The 14,044-nt window shown below is 44.5% G+C and overlaps 2 protein-coding genes across 2 annotated transcripts; one reads left to right on the top strand and one right to left on the bottom strand.

Moving 5' to 3' along the window:
* Positions 1–260: 260 nt before the first annotated feature.
* LOC131885837 (ubiquitin carboxyl-terminal hydrolase 8-like) lies at positions 261–3,822 on the bottom strand. The gene has a single exon (XM_059234015.1). The coding sequence runs from the start codon at positions 3,640–3,642 to the stop codon at positions 505–507; it is 3,138 nt and encodes a 1,045-aa protein (XP_059089998.1). The 5' UTR covers positions 3,643–3,822; the 3' UTR covers positions 261–504.
* A 6,936-nt stretch (positions 3,823–10,758) lies between these two features.
* On the top strand, positions 10,759–14,044 carry LOC131885839 (suppressor of cytokine signaling 6-like). Its single transcript, XM_059234017.1, has 4 exons — positions 10,759–11,475; positions 11,789–11,957; positions 13,519–13,717; positions 13,794–14,044. Exons 1-4 carry the CDS (start codon positions 10,951–10,953, stop codon positions 13,972–13,974), a joined length of 1,074 nt encoding a protein of 357 aa, XP_059090000.1. The 5' UTR covers positions 10,759–10,950; the 3' UTR covers positions 13,975–14,044.

Raw genomic sequence — 14,044 nt, 5'->3', positions numbered from 1 at the left:
GGCAACTTCAAATCCCACCTGATATCCAGCGTCAAAAGCTTCTTGAAGAGCCTCGGAAGCTTCCTGGCTGTCCTCGATCCCCGCCGCTTCGCGGAATCCCGCCTTTAAAGAATAAAGTCACAGTTTCTTCAACTATCTAACCATGGGGCTACAATGGTAAACTCAAATAGCAGCACACCTTGAACCGTTCAGAGTGGATCCGCTGGAAATCTTTCTTGGCCCATGCCAAGTCATCAAACTCGTCGTCCGAGTCGTCCATGTCTGAATGAAGAGAAAACGAGGAGACGGTATTATAGTAACGATTTAATTGAAGCACATTTTTTTCCTGGTAAAGAAATGTCGAATATCATGATATATTACTTTCAACTTGATAAAAGTGTGTAATTTCTACAGATACAAGAATAGGGGGTGTTCGGGTAAGAGCCCATCTAGAGGGGCGGCGGGTGAATGCGGCGCATTAACCAACTAAAACATCACAGGTTCTTCATTTGGTGGGCAGAGTCTCTAAATATTGGCCGCGTAGAAAAGCATATAAGCGGCCGGGCTCTTCACATTGGACACGCTCATAGACGTGACCTCGTGGTCGTCATACTTGAACCAACTGTTGTAGGCCTGCGAGAAGCAATACGCCGTGTAGTGTCCCCCTTCCAATGTACCAAAGTGGTTGCAAACCCCTTGTAATTGATAATCCATGTAGCGGTTCTCTTTGCCTCCACAAGCTCGCGCATATTGGCCAACACTGAAGCCATTGATTTCGAATTCCACTCGATTCTGCTTCTTGCCCGAGAATCCGTACTCATCGTGGAAGAACCGCGACAAATGTATGATGAGAATGAGCGGGAACTTAATGATATCGAGTTTTTTGTGGTTCATGCCACTGCGCTTGCACTTGGGACACGCCCATTCGACACTCTCGGGCTCAAGATAGCGCTCCAAGCAGTCTCGAACAGTGCATTTGGAACTGTCCAAGGGGAGATTAAGAGACAATTGGAAGAAGGTCTCATACTTTGGCGACTCGAAACCACACGAGAGACACTTTAGCGAGGATTTCATCTGTCCATAGAAGAGCTCATGAATGAAGGACTTGTCGATTTTCTTGGCCAGCTCCCACGCTTTGCGAGCGCCGGAGATTTCACCCATTTGATCGTAATCGATCTCGGGGAGCTTCATGTTCACTTGGATCTCATTCAAATCATCGTGAAGTGACTCCACTAGTTTGGTCAGAAACTCATGAGCATCTTGCTGCTTGGTCCCTTGAAAACTCTCCACGTGTTTGCCGAATGTCCTCTTTAGATCCTTGGGAGAGATCGACTTGCACTGTCCGCTCCATAACTGACGGAGGAGCTCGGAGAACTCGACGGCAAACTCACCACGGGTCCGGGATTTCTTGTTGATCTGTTTCTGAAAGTTTGACTCCATAAAAAACTGGGCGAGAATGGGAAAGTTTGACATACATTGGAGCACACTGTTCATGTAGCAGGTATTGCCCAAGTTCTTGAGACCAGTGAGGCCTTTTTCTTGATTGCTCTTCCAAACGGGTTGGAAATTTCGCGCTCCACCGAAACTGGAACTCATCCCAGGCTTGGCAAGCCGATCGATTTTCGGCCGTGGAAAGTCAAACGAACGGCCCTCTTCCTCCTCATCGGCCAACAACTGGGCAATGTTCGGCGACGAGTGAGACCGGTTCAAGGACCCGAAACTCGATTCCGAGTCGTCCTTCAAGGGCATCTTGTAGGTGTCACTCTTTGGCATCGACCTTTGGGGCGATTGCGATTGCTCCTGCTGTTTTTGCTTTTGCTTCTGCAACTCCAGTTGACGTCGTTGTTGTTGTTGTTGTTGTTGTTGTTGTAATAGCCGTCTGGCTTCGAGCTCACGCTCTACCTCTTTCCGCTTGGCAGCCGCTTCACGGGCTCGTCGCTCCAATTCTTCTTTCTCTTGATGTATATGCCGCTCTTCAGCCGCTCGGCGCTCTTGTCGCTTCTTTTCCAACTCTCGTTTGATTTCAGTCTGTTCTCTTTCCCGCGCACGAATTTGTTCGCGTTGCCGTTGTTCGGCCATCTCGCGATCGAAGGCTTGGCTCTTTTGGACTTGTCGGTCCATCTGATCTTTCATGTCCTTGAGCTGTTCCCTCAGTTCTCGGTTTTCCTGCTCGCGCTCATCGCTCTCGAGATGAACTTTCTCCAATTGCTCCAGGAGAGCCTCTTCTTTCTTGAGCAACTCGGATCGCATCACATCGTCGTGCTCGCGTTCACGTCGGAGCCGTAACAGCTCCCAATCCTTCTCCAAGGCCAAGGATTTTTTCTCGATTTGGATCGAATCCTCGACCAGATCCTGTTCCGCCTCCAGCACATCTTGCATGGTTCGACGGGGGTCGGACTGGGCAATGAGCACCTTGGCCTTCAGGGCTCGACTGGGAATCAAGGGGGGTTGGGACGAACTCACATCTGAGATGAGAAATCCTTTGTCTAGGGAACTGACACTCGATGTGCTGCTATTGGGCAGGGATTCGATCTGACTGGGGGGCTGGAAATGCACGGCTTTGGGTTTGGCCTGTCGATCGGGAATCACGGGCGTGGGCCCAAGGCTCTGAGTGACGGTTACGGCACCCGAAGCCAGAATAGTGGAGGAGGCGGAGCTCATCAACGACGGAGTCCTCTCTGGAGACGGGGTTTGTATGAACCCCTGGTCCAGGTCCGGGTACTCCAGAGAGGACAGGTCGCCCAGACCCGCTAATGTGGGTCGTTGAGCGGGTTTGGGGGCCCGCGCTAGCTTGGGATTGCTGACAGCCATGGGATAATGCAAGGCGAAGGCCTCGTGCCCGCCCACCAAGATCCAGGGCTCAGCACACTTATAACGGTGATTGGTTTCGTCCCACTGCATCATGGCATCCCGCAGATATTGGAGCGGGCTATTGGCCTCGATTTGGGAGCTCTGCCAATCCAACAAGATTAAACGATCCACGCTCAACCGTTTGGGCCAATCCAGTCGGTCCTGCACTCTTAAGCCTCGTTCCACGTGTCTGGCCGTGACGCCGGGCACCAACACCTCGCCCGGCACATTCAACACGTACGGGTGCTTGATGTGGGTGGCTTCAAAATCGGCCCGAGGTCGCACGTCCAACAAGAGGAAAGCGGTGGACCTCTGATCCATGAGTCGCTTCAACGCCTTGGCTTCAATGCTAGGCCGGTGATGGCTGGCCGGCCCAGGGTCCGGATGGGCCGTGGGCGGGGGCGGATCGGGATCCTGGTCCACGGACGGTTGGATTTGGGGTCCGGGATCGGGCAAGCGCGTCTGCGCCTTTCGTTTCTCGTAGCGTTCCTTGAGGGCCTGCGACAGACTCTCGCACTTGAGGATCAGTTTGTGGGTGGTGGTGGGCCCGATCATCCCGTCGAAGTACTTCTTGTCCTTGACATAGTCGGGCTTTTGACGAATGAGCGTAATGAGCTGAAAGGCCCGCATGGCCAACACGTAGGCCTGCTCCTGATCGCCCTGGGCCTCAAATCTCTCGCATTCGCGGCTCAAGCGGCTCATCGAGTTCAGAAGGGACTGGGCCTTGGACTTCATCAAGGCCGGGCTCAGCACGGTCTCCTGATTGAGTTGGGACAGGTCCCGGGCCAGGTACAGCGCCTTGAGCTCGGGCATGATGGATGAGGCGGCCGCCGGTCGCCGGGGAGGTCCAACTCCTGGAGGAAAAAAGCCCGAGAGACACTTGTCCGGCTTCAGGTCGCAAGTCCGCTCAGTGGGGGACGACGCATGTGAGCGGAGGCCTGGCCAGCCGACGGGGGCGCTGGGCCTGAGGGTTGGGTCCAAGCCTGGATTAGATGGGCCTGGCAGGAAAGTGGAGGGTGGCCAGGGTACCAGAGGGTCCTCCTGTCAGTCAGACCGTCAGTCCGTGGTTTATCCAATGAAACGCCAGGTGTCGCCCAAGTCGCCCAAGTGGACCAAGTGGATTGAATCGTCATTCAGTCTTCACTCTCGGGATGACTCGATCTGTGAACGTTACACAGAGAAGCAGAACAGGATGCCTGAGCGGCGGACAATCAAGCCATCTTGCGAACGTCAGTGCTGCCATTTTGGCAATTTGTAGTCCCCAGTGTCGATGGCCATGGATGGATTACCCCAGATATTACTTCATAAAAGGTAACTCAGGGAGAGCTGCTCCATCGCCGCGGCTGAAGCACCCCTTGCCACTGGCCAACCAGCTGCCTAGGCGCCCCCAGGCCCTTGTCACCCAAAGTTTGGGCGCCGTGCAAAAAAATCCAGTGTCTTAATTTAGATCCCTCAAGCTAAGGCCAGACGTGAACAAATTGCCAAAATGACAACACTGGCCTTCTTGATGTTGACAGTTTTCCCTGTAGTTTCTAATTAGATTCTCTATGTAACGTCCGTAGACTCGGTAAGATTGGTCACCGAGCTTTGGAACCACCGCTACGTGTCTCTATGTATGTATATATGAATCTATATATCTGGCTGATAGTGCATTGTGAGACGTCAATCGATAGTCAACTCGACACGGACGATGAAGGCGTGAAAGCCCTGGATGACTCATCAGCTCCTCAGAGATCAGAGGTATGGGGATGTGGAGCCTAGATGTCCTGCCCAAAAACGTCCGCTAGAGGCGATCGTGAAAACCGCGGACCATCTATCTACTCATTCATCGGCTTTTTCCATCCTGCCACCTTACGTCCAGAATCGACCTAAACGTCAGCTGTTAGTTATAATTTACTTTTTGGTGGGCAGATTTTGAAGATCCGATCTGTCAAAACGGACATTTCTCTCGTTTTCAAGATATATCAGCGCCATCAGATAGTTCTACTTTTATTTTTATTAAAAGGAAGTTTTTCATCTGCGTCTACAGCCAAGAGCGAGGACTCTCATCAGATATTCAAGGCCAAGTGAACCAGGTCAAGACATTTTTTGCTACTTTCTGCCATGGCGGCAGACCTGCAGTATCCAGCGATGGAAAAAAAATCGAGATTGGTCAAATTTAAAGACCCGAATTCACTTTCTGCCCCAAGAAAGTGGCAAAAAGTGGCTGAAACTGTTGAAAGGTAGTCAAAAATGGCCGCCAGTGTTTAGAATGGCCGATGTTGATTCTCAAAGATGTTAAAGACAAGAAGGATCATATGGGTTGGATAAGTTTTTCAATTGTCCTTTGCTAAAAAGCATATTGGTATAGCATTGGCTGAAATGGAAAATGTTCCTCAAATATTGATAGTTATACTGTTTGACGGTTGATTGAATTGATAACAGTATATATAGACCACTTGCAGTATCCAAGGCCAAGCCACAACAATTAGTTTTTTAATAGTCATCAAAATGGTTATTGAGTACGACATGACTTTTTTAACTGCAATTGTCGTCATTTTGACTTTATAAAAAGTTTAAGTCAAATGACGTCCCTGACTCAAATTGATTCCGGTGTCAAAATTCAAACTCTATCACACTCCAAGACGTTTAGTAGTTGTATCTCACATTCGATGCAAAATACCCATCCCAATGTGTCAAAACTACATACATGTTGGCTTAAAAATTAACGGAAGTAATCATAAACACTAGAAAAGATTATTTAGAATCATACAAAGAATTCTATTTTCGGCTATTTTTGGCCATTTTTGCCACTTATTTTGGACCAATTTCTGCCACTTTCTGCCACCAATTTCTGCCAGGTGGTAGAAAATGGCTTTTAATAATTTCTCATCCCTGATCACAGACCAAGAGAAGGCGTGCGCATGAGCCTTCTATCCAATACCATAGACAAGGAATCCCTCAGATTGTGCAGAGGGCACAAGGACAGGGTGTTAAATTGCCAATATATTCTACATTGAAGTTTACTAGAGGGCTTGACAGAGAAAAGTCATTCCAACCCAGCCACTTGAGACTTTGCTTTGAACACATTTTGGTTGTTGGGCAACAGGGTGTTGGGCTGATTGACTTCTCTTGCGTTACTCAGTTTCAACCAAAGCAGACAAACAAGCCATCAACTCACTGGCTACCTGAATTCGAAACTTGGATTTGAGAATCACGTAACTAAATGTGTTTAAAGCCGATCCCCACTGCACACACCAGGCAACCACAAGGGAGCCAAAAAAATCTCAGAAATCTCGTGAGTGTCGCTTCTCTGACTAGCCCTCTAGGTGCAGCTAAAGGGTACTCAACCGCAAGGTCATGAGCTAGTACTGTGGCGAGTCTGGCAAAAGTCGGACTTGTATGAATAGCCTAATTTGGCTAGCCCCCTAAGTTTTACTTATCACAAAAGGATATTGATGCTACATATTTTTTCAACATAACTTCATATTCATTATTAAGTTAGAATGGACATTTGTCGAATAAGCAGGAAGTAAAGTAAAAGCTGAAAAGGCTGCTTGCTGAACTTTGTGGGCTGGTTGGTTATGGGTGCAGTTTTGAATAAAATGGATTTGCCAAACTCCACAATACTTAAGGACAAACAATTGTTCCCAATAAGTTATAAGATCATCATCAGTTGCAAATTCAACCCTTGCCCATAAATTTGGCGGTCTTTTTATGGCATGACTTTTATACAGGATTTCCTATGAATTCCAATCAGACTGGTTAGTCACGTAACATTAAATGATGCAAGAACTTTCATTAGCAGTGCTACATGGCCTCTGCTACAGTGGTCTCCGCTCCAGCGTGTGCTTGAAGGCTTGTGTGCACGCCTCCTCTAGGTCCGTGATACTGCAGGTCTACCCGTATTTGCAATGGAATGGTTTTATAACTCTTGCATTACCATTACTATCTGCTTTTTTGAATGAAAGAAAATGTGAAAATGCTTCCTCAAAGAATTTTTAAAAGCTCTTTCTCAAAAGCAATGACTTATTTGCTACCGATGAGGAGGGATCCAGTAACAGTTGAAAGTGGGTAAAGCTTTAAACATGTGGTTCCAACATATAGGATGTTTAAGTCCAGATCCGCCAAGTCTAACTTTTTGGTGGATCAAATATTACAGGAATGTAAAATCAAGTATAATATACACCTTTTTCCATCTTGAACTGCTGGAACCCCATTCCCAGTAGCAGTAAGGAAGTCTGCAAAAAAGTAATGTCAATGAGTCACTTTTTCTCAAAAGTAATGATAAAGGTCACTTGTTACTTTTTTACCATTGATGTCATATAATGTGCTCTAAAAAACATTCCAAATTACTAAAGGTCGAAAAAATAACTTCTTTTGCCATTGGGGGCAAATTCCAGATGATTGTCAAAACTAGTTTTCCTTACAAGAGCAACTCTTCAAGTTCACTTGCTTTCAGGTCATAGAGGAAGCAACTACTAGAGAGTGTTATGAGAGCTAGCCAGGCGGACTAGTTTGCAGAGCGAATGAATGTCAGCTGACCGGCTGCCAGGGTATAGTTTCTGATTGTAGAGGCGCTGTTTTCCATCAGCTAGAGGTGCACTATTCCAGTTTCAGGTTCAGCTGCAGTAAAAAGCCACAACAAACTCGATTTTTACTCTTCTACATATGTTACAACTTCTATGCTCAGATGATCTATTAGGATATTCACTCACGCAACCCCTCACGATGAATCAGGCCCAAATTCCGAGATCGAATTTTCTAACTAACATGATTATTTCCCGTGACCTTGACGTCTTATCAGACAACTACTTGCACTCAAATCTCTAGGTTTGTTGCTCAACGACAAAACAAGTTATTTCTCCGAACTTTACAAATTACCATATCATACATCTATCATTTTGAACAATACATGGAACCACTTTTACCAAATTATTCAGTATTTTTCTCAGTCACAGATTTGAAAGATTACCTGTTAAGGCTTTTACGAGTTTTCTAATTCCTACTTTTGTATAGATTGTATAATTGAAGTCATGGCAAACGAAGTGTAGTGGTTAGTGCAATAAGGATTGCTTGTTTCACAATGAGACAACTCGCGGCAAAAAGAGGAAAGACAGCGTTAGTAAACCCTCTGCTAACGTTTGTTCTTGCATTGCCGTAAAGAAAGAGAATAAACAACCCTAGACAACAAATGGTGTTAATATGTTAACAATACTGTTTTCCATCTCTGCAAGCTCTATCCTGAACAATTGATCAAACAAGAAATTGTGGTAAATTTGAATGAGACATTAGCGATATCAAAAATCCAAAAAGAGCTGGATTATTGATACCATCAAATAAATAATCACAGAAGAATGTTCCCAGAGTTGTTTTCTTTCCTATGATATCGCATTAGTTATGGCATGTTGGGAAACCATTAGTTAGCCTCAAAATATTGCTCTGATTATTCTCACATCAAACTTAGCTAGGTAATCTTTTTGATTGATACTAACTCATTACTTGGAAATCAACCATTGCCTTCACTTTCCAAGCTCTCTGGTACCTCTCATTTGCTTTTGAAAATCATTTGATCCATTACTGCTATTGGTGGTTCTATAGGGTGATAGGCTGCAACAACAATGCAATAAAGGTTGTTTATTATTTGAACAACTCATACATCCAGTGTGATGAAAAAGAGTATTGGTTAAGAAGTTTGACTAGGTTCCTTGGAAAAAATCAAGTCAGTTATTTGTGTAGTGGCATTATTATTAACTGCTAAATCAGAACTCTCATCACTAGAGACACTGAAAAAATTCAATTTCAAAAAGGCAAAATATTACAAAAAACAGGCCCAATAATGAAGAAAATGAAAATAATTGATTCACAGATATCAAAGATTGTTGTTGTTTTTTAATCAATAGTAAGTGTGAAATTTGAGACTTCTTACACCACTGAGTTTTTTTTGATTAACTTTCAATTTAGCCAAAACAGTATTACTAAATAGTCAAGTTTACAGTACTTTATCTCATGAATTTGTCAACTAATGTGTTGAAAAGAGGCTGCACTAAATGGATTATTTTCTTTGTACTTTTATTTTGGTGTGCTTGTGTCACAAAATATCAAATTGGGTGTTGCAAACTTTACCAAAGCCAATATTACAACTTCTTAAAATGCATCCTCCTTCCAAAGGTTGAGTTTAGGATTGCAACAAAAAAACGCACCACTGGAGGCAGGGCTGAATTTCCTGAGCAAAAACGAACGCAACAAATAACTGGTTGAAATATTAAACTGCAATTTATGTACAAAGATGCATAATTAATGTTCTTTGCCAAAGATGTTGACAAAAAATGTCCAATTTTAGGATTATTAGACACTGAAGCTATTATTTTTTCGGAAATTTGGTCAAAACCACCTGAATGTTTAAAAATGCCCCCAAATGACATGATATGTAAACTACACACTAGAAAAGTCTCTACTTATCACTCTTATTTTACAATCTTGCATAAACTCAAATCATTCATAAGAAGTTTAAGCACTTTTATTTGTATCTGTCTTTACATGATTTCAAAAGTTTTGGATGAAGCAAAAAAGGTCATATTTCTTCCCCACTAACGCTCTTTTTCCTTTCTTGGCCGCTAGAATTTGTTTAACTCCGACCTCGCAGTCCCTATTTCCTAGCATGAGGGAGGTCTTCGATTCATTCTAGAGGGATTTTAATTTATTCTCCTCCCTGTCCCTTTTCCATTCAAAACCATTAGACATTAATCCACACCAACAGACAGAGAACCAACCTAATATAAATATGACACTGCCTATTGTAAGAAATTGGACAATGTGATGGCCAGCATACCTGGCCGGGCAAGGTTCAGTAGTCCTCTTTTGAGCCTGGCACCCACCAATAGAAAGGAATAATCATCTATGAGTTTGAAAAATCATTGCAAATGCAAAAAAGTGCATGAGGTCCTAAAAACTATCTTTTGGTCATTTGCTGTGCTCACTATATTGATGTTTTCTTCCAAACTAGACTTGGGTTGCCCATTGACGATTGAAAGTACTCTACGGCCACGAAAAGTTTCGAGAAGAACGTGAGCGCAAGTTTTTCATTTTCTTTTGTAAATTTTCAAGCTAGAATGCCATTGGGGTAAATTACCTGCCCTTTTGGGTTAAAGTGGCATACAAAGTTGCCATCTGGCAACTATGGATCATGTAATCTTTTGAGTGAATCAGCAGCCCCAAACATGAGGTCAGGCTTGACAGAAGGACAACCTCAAGACCAGACTGAGTAAGACAGGCCCTGCCATAGTCTACTCAAAATTTGACGATTCAATGACAGTGGTAATCGATACGGTTTCTTTTGCAATGATAGAATGCGAAGAAAAATGACCGTCATAATCTACGGCAATATTCAGTCTCAGCTTTTTGCTCCCAGATGTATAGGTAGTTATTGTGCACTGTGACCTGTAAAATGCCCAACCAGTACTGGAAACGATATGCCAGCGCTCATTCGTTATGCGACCAGGAGGACAGCAATAGTGACAGTGCCATTACCTCAATAATAAGGTCTGTTATTTGAGTTAAAATTAGTGATTTCAGTCTGGCTAAGGTTTGAGAGAAATAGCGGTTTCTTATGTCTTTAAGAGCAGCATCGTGGCCAACATGCTTTCGCAAACAAAACATGTGATTTTTTTTTGTCTTATTAACTTCATAATCTATGTACTATTAATAATTGACTACCATTTACATTCCTGATCATCTCCAACATGCTCTTTTGGTACGAATCAACTAGTACTGTGGGCTAATGCGGGCGGTGACTTTGAACAAAAGTTGATCAGGTCCAACTAAGCACAAGAATAATCCTAGATCAATTTGACCCTTTTCTGTCAGGCATTTGGCCACTTTTGACCGCTATTGGCGTAGCCACCCTGACGGCCCATAGTTCATGATTCTCCCTAAATAGTACACACACAATCATTCATTCCCATCTCCTAATCCTGCTTGGCCAGTTCTTGGCCAGTCAGTCCAAGTGCCCAAGGGCCCGCCGTGAATCAGGGGCCTTCCTCAACTCAAGGGCCAGGTCCACCGGCCGCTCATGGTGACGTGTTTTGTCCGCCTAGCACTCGCCCTCCGGATTCGGGATCGTCCCGCACGGCCCTCAAGCTCATGACCACGGCGGGACCGCCTTCTGGTTTGGACGACTGGGCCCAACGATGGGTCAGGCATCTCGTGCGTCAAGCCGTAACCGAGTTGTCTCGACCCTTAGCCGCTGACCCCATGACCTCGCCCTCACCCGTGCCGCCCGGGGTGGCGGCACAGGTGAAAAAGTCAGGCCGGACTTGGCGACGCCATTTACCGGCCTGGTTGCCCACGCCCCGCCGGTTTCGTCTTTGGCCCCACTGGCCACGTCCTCGATCGGAGGCTCAATCGGGTTCGGTCGAGTCATTGGGCGGTCCGGGCACGCGGGCCTTGCCGCCCGTGCCGGATCCACCCCATCTATCCGGGTTAGCCCGCCATACCCACTCTGAAGCGGGGTTGGCAGCGGCAGGCCGGTTGGGATCGGCCTGGGACCTGCCCGCTACCGCCTCCGACACGCCTTATATACCTGAGGAAGAGGATTTGCTGGCCGTGACCTCGACGGAGCCGTCCAGTGGCGTGGACTTTTCCCGCTCGATTGAGATGGTCAAGAGTGTAAGTGAGGCCCATGAGGCCTAGTCTCCCCCATGGTGCTTAAGAGCCTAGTGGTCGTTTTCCTAGGGCTGGTTACTGCGATACGGAAGCCAACAATAATGACCCAATGAGGGCCTATCTGACACTGAAGGCTTGAGCCCCAGGGTTCTGTTTCTCTTTGAAACTATCCTAATACCCATTAGATTTGAAAGTTGGCATTGGTGTGACGGTATATGGCGTTGTTTTATCTGACAATAGTGACCCAGTCTTCAAGGTTTTAGCCATGAGGCTTGCCATGGGGCTATAATTATGTTTTGCTGTTTTCATCGTTTAGTATGGATGGTATTGGGGTCCGATTTCGGGTGGAGCGGCGGAGCGGTTGCTGAAAAACGAGCCCGTGGGCTCGTTTCTGGTGCGGGATAGCAGCGACGATCATTACCTCTTTAGTTTGTCCTTCAAGCTCAACAACGAAGTGCGGCACGTCCGAATTGAGCACGATCATGGTAAGCTAACCCGTTCAATTCAAGACGGTTACCCGTTAGGGTAAGCCATTTGGGCCATCTGATAGAATTTAGGTCAAGTAGGGATAAGAATTGTTCAGCCTTCAATCATCCACTTATTCCATCTACTCAAGAAGTTCAACAATCATTTCCAAAGAAAACTAAACCGATATATTATTAGTTACCTAAACATCAAAAGTTATGAAATGCTATAGCCGGGGCGGACATTTCATCAAAAATATTCACGTAAATATTTATTCATTTATTGACGTTGTTCAGTTGAAACAATGACGTTATCACTTTGACCTTGACGTTTCGATAGGGCTGCACGATACTTTTTTTCACAAGACAAGTACATGGGAAAATCAGGTCAAGATAAAGCTAAGGCTATAAGTTAAGAATGTGCAGATACTATCAAAGTCTGATCTCACGAGACCGGATGTTAAGAATATTTGATCAATTTAAAGCTACAAGTTTAGTCTCATCCTTACTTCATTTTCCCTCGTGCTAGGAGACCTGTTTTGTTTCGTTCAGAACTATGAAAGTTACCGTCACACTCAGTATTGTTGTAAATCTTTTGAAAATGGCGCGACAAATCATAATTATAATAATACAAAAAAGCCAACCCTCTTTGAACGCCTGCTTATTAAGTTTCTAAACCAATTGCGATGTGTTATCAACGTTTCTCATGCGTGGTGCGAACCATTCGCCAATAAAAGTAGTTTTTGACAAACCTTTGATATAATTTCTCGGGCTCCTTCATTGTTCAATTTGCTCCCTGCAAATATGCCTAGGTCGTATGTAGGCGTTGATCCAGTAGCAGGATTCAAGTCAGACTTGGACAAGTTTTTGACGAAAATTCATGATCAACCTTATATCCAAGGGTTAGCCAGATCAGCCAACACTAATTCGTTGGCCGATCAAATGATATATGTATAAATAAATGAATAAATTTCTCGTCTTGAGCTGCTGGGATTCCAATCCCAGCAGCGGTAAGAAAGTCCGCAAAAAAAAAATTGAAATTGTAATTTCCAAGTGATTGTAGTTATTTTCATTTCAGCTGATGTAATTGAGAAATTTCAATTGCAGTTACATTTTGAACGTTTATTCATCGCATTTTTTGAGAATTGATTCCAAAGATCTAGATTTAACTACCCTACAGACTTGCCGTGAGGAGCAATTATTTCAAAATTGGCTGGACATTGAAAATATCTGCAAAAGTAATCAATTGCATTTGGTGTTCATGCAAATGATTTAGACAGGTCAGCATATTGCCAGGCGTGAGGTGTTGAATATACGTTCACGTTCAGTTTGACCACATTTATTTCAATATACTTGAATCACTTGGTCAATCAAAAAGGTGCTCATTTTCTGATGGATAACAAGGGCCTTTCTTATCTGTGTTAAAAAACAAAACAAAAAGAAGTAAGCAAAATGTTGACAATTGAAGTTTCACGTTCAGATATTAATTCATGTTTCATCGGCGAGTTGTGATTCCAAAAAAATCTATTCGAAAGTTTCGTATTTTTTTAGTTTGGTTCAAGTTTGCGTTACTTTCTAATAGGTAACTTCAGTTTCGGTACCTTCACCACCTTCAAAAGCAACACCATTGTCAACTTTATCGAGAATGCGGTCGAGCATTCTCGTTCGGGTCGTTACCTCTTCTTCCTTCACCGCCGACCGATCCTCGGTCCCATGCGCGTCCAATTGTTGAACCCGGTGTCCAGATTCAAGCGCGTCCAAAGTCTCCAGCATCAATGCAGGTAACATTAATTTGAAGAGGTTAATGCTCTTATCCGAGTCACTGGAGACTTGAACGCATTGATGGTTGTGTTGCAGATTTGTCATCCTCCAGCTCGTGCCCAGAGACCTTCTGAGCACGTTGCCGCTCCCAAATAGTCTCACGGATTTTTTAAATACGCCGTTTTATTATTCAGAATTGATTGCCAACGAAGCCAAGCTTCAGCCACTAAGTCGAAACACAAATGCTGTTGTTGTTGATAATAACGATCAATTATAATGTTGATTATGATCAGAAGATGTACTACTAATAAGAATAAGAATAATGATAACATTCGCTTCCAATCATA

Source organism: Tigriopus californicus, chromosome 8 (assembly GCF_007210705.1).
Source record: "Tigriopus californicus strain San Diego chromosome 8, Tcal_SD_v2.1, whole genome shotgun sequence".
Lineage (NCBI taxonomy): Eukaryota > Metazoa > Arthropoda > Copepoda > Harpacticoida > Harpacticidae > Tigriopus > Tigriopus californicus.
The sequence above is the reverse complement of the archived record's forward strand: the minus strand, read 5'-3'. Positions and strand labels throughout refer to the sequence as shown.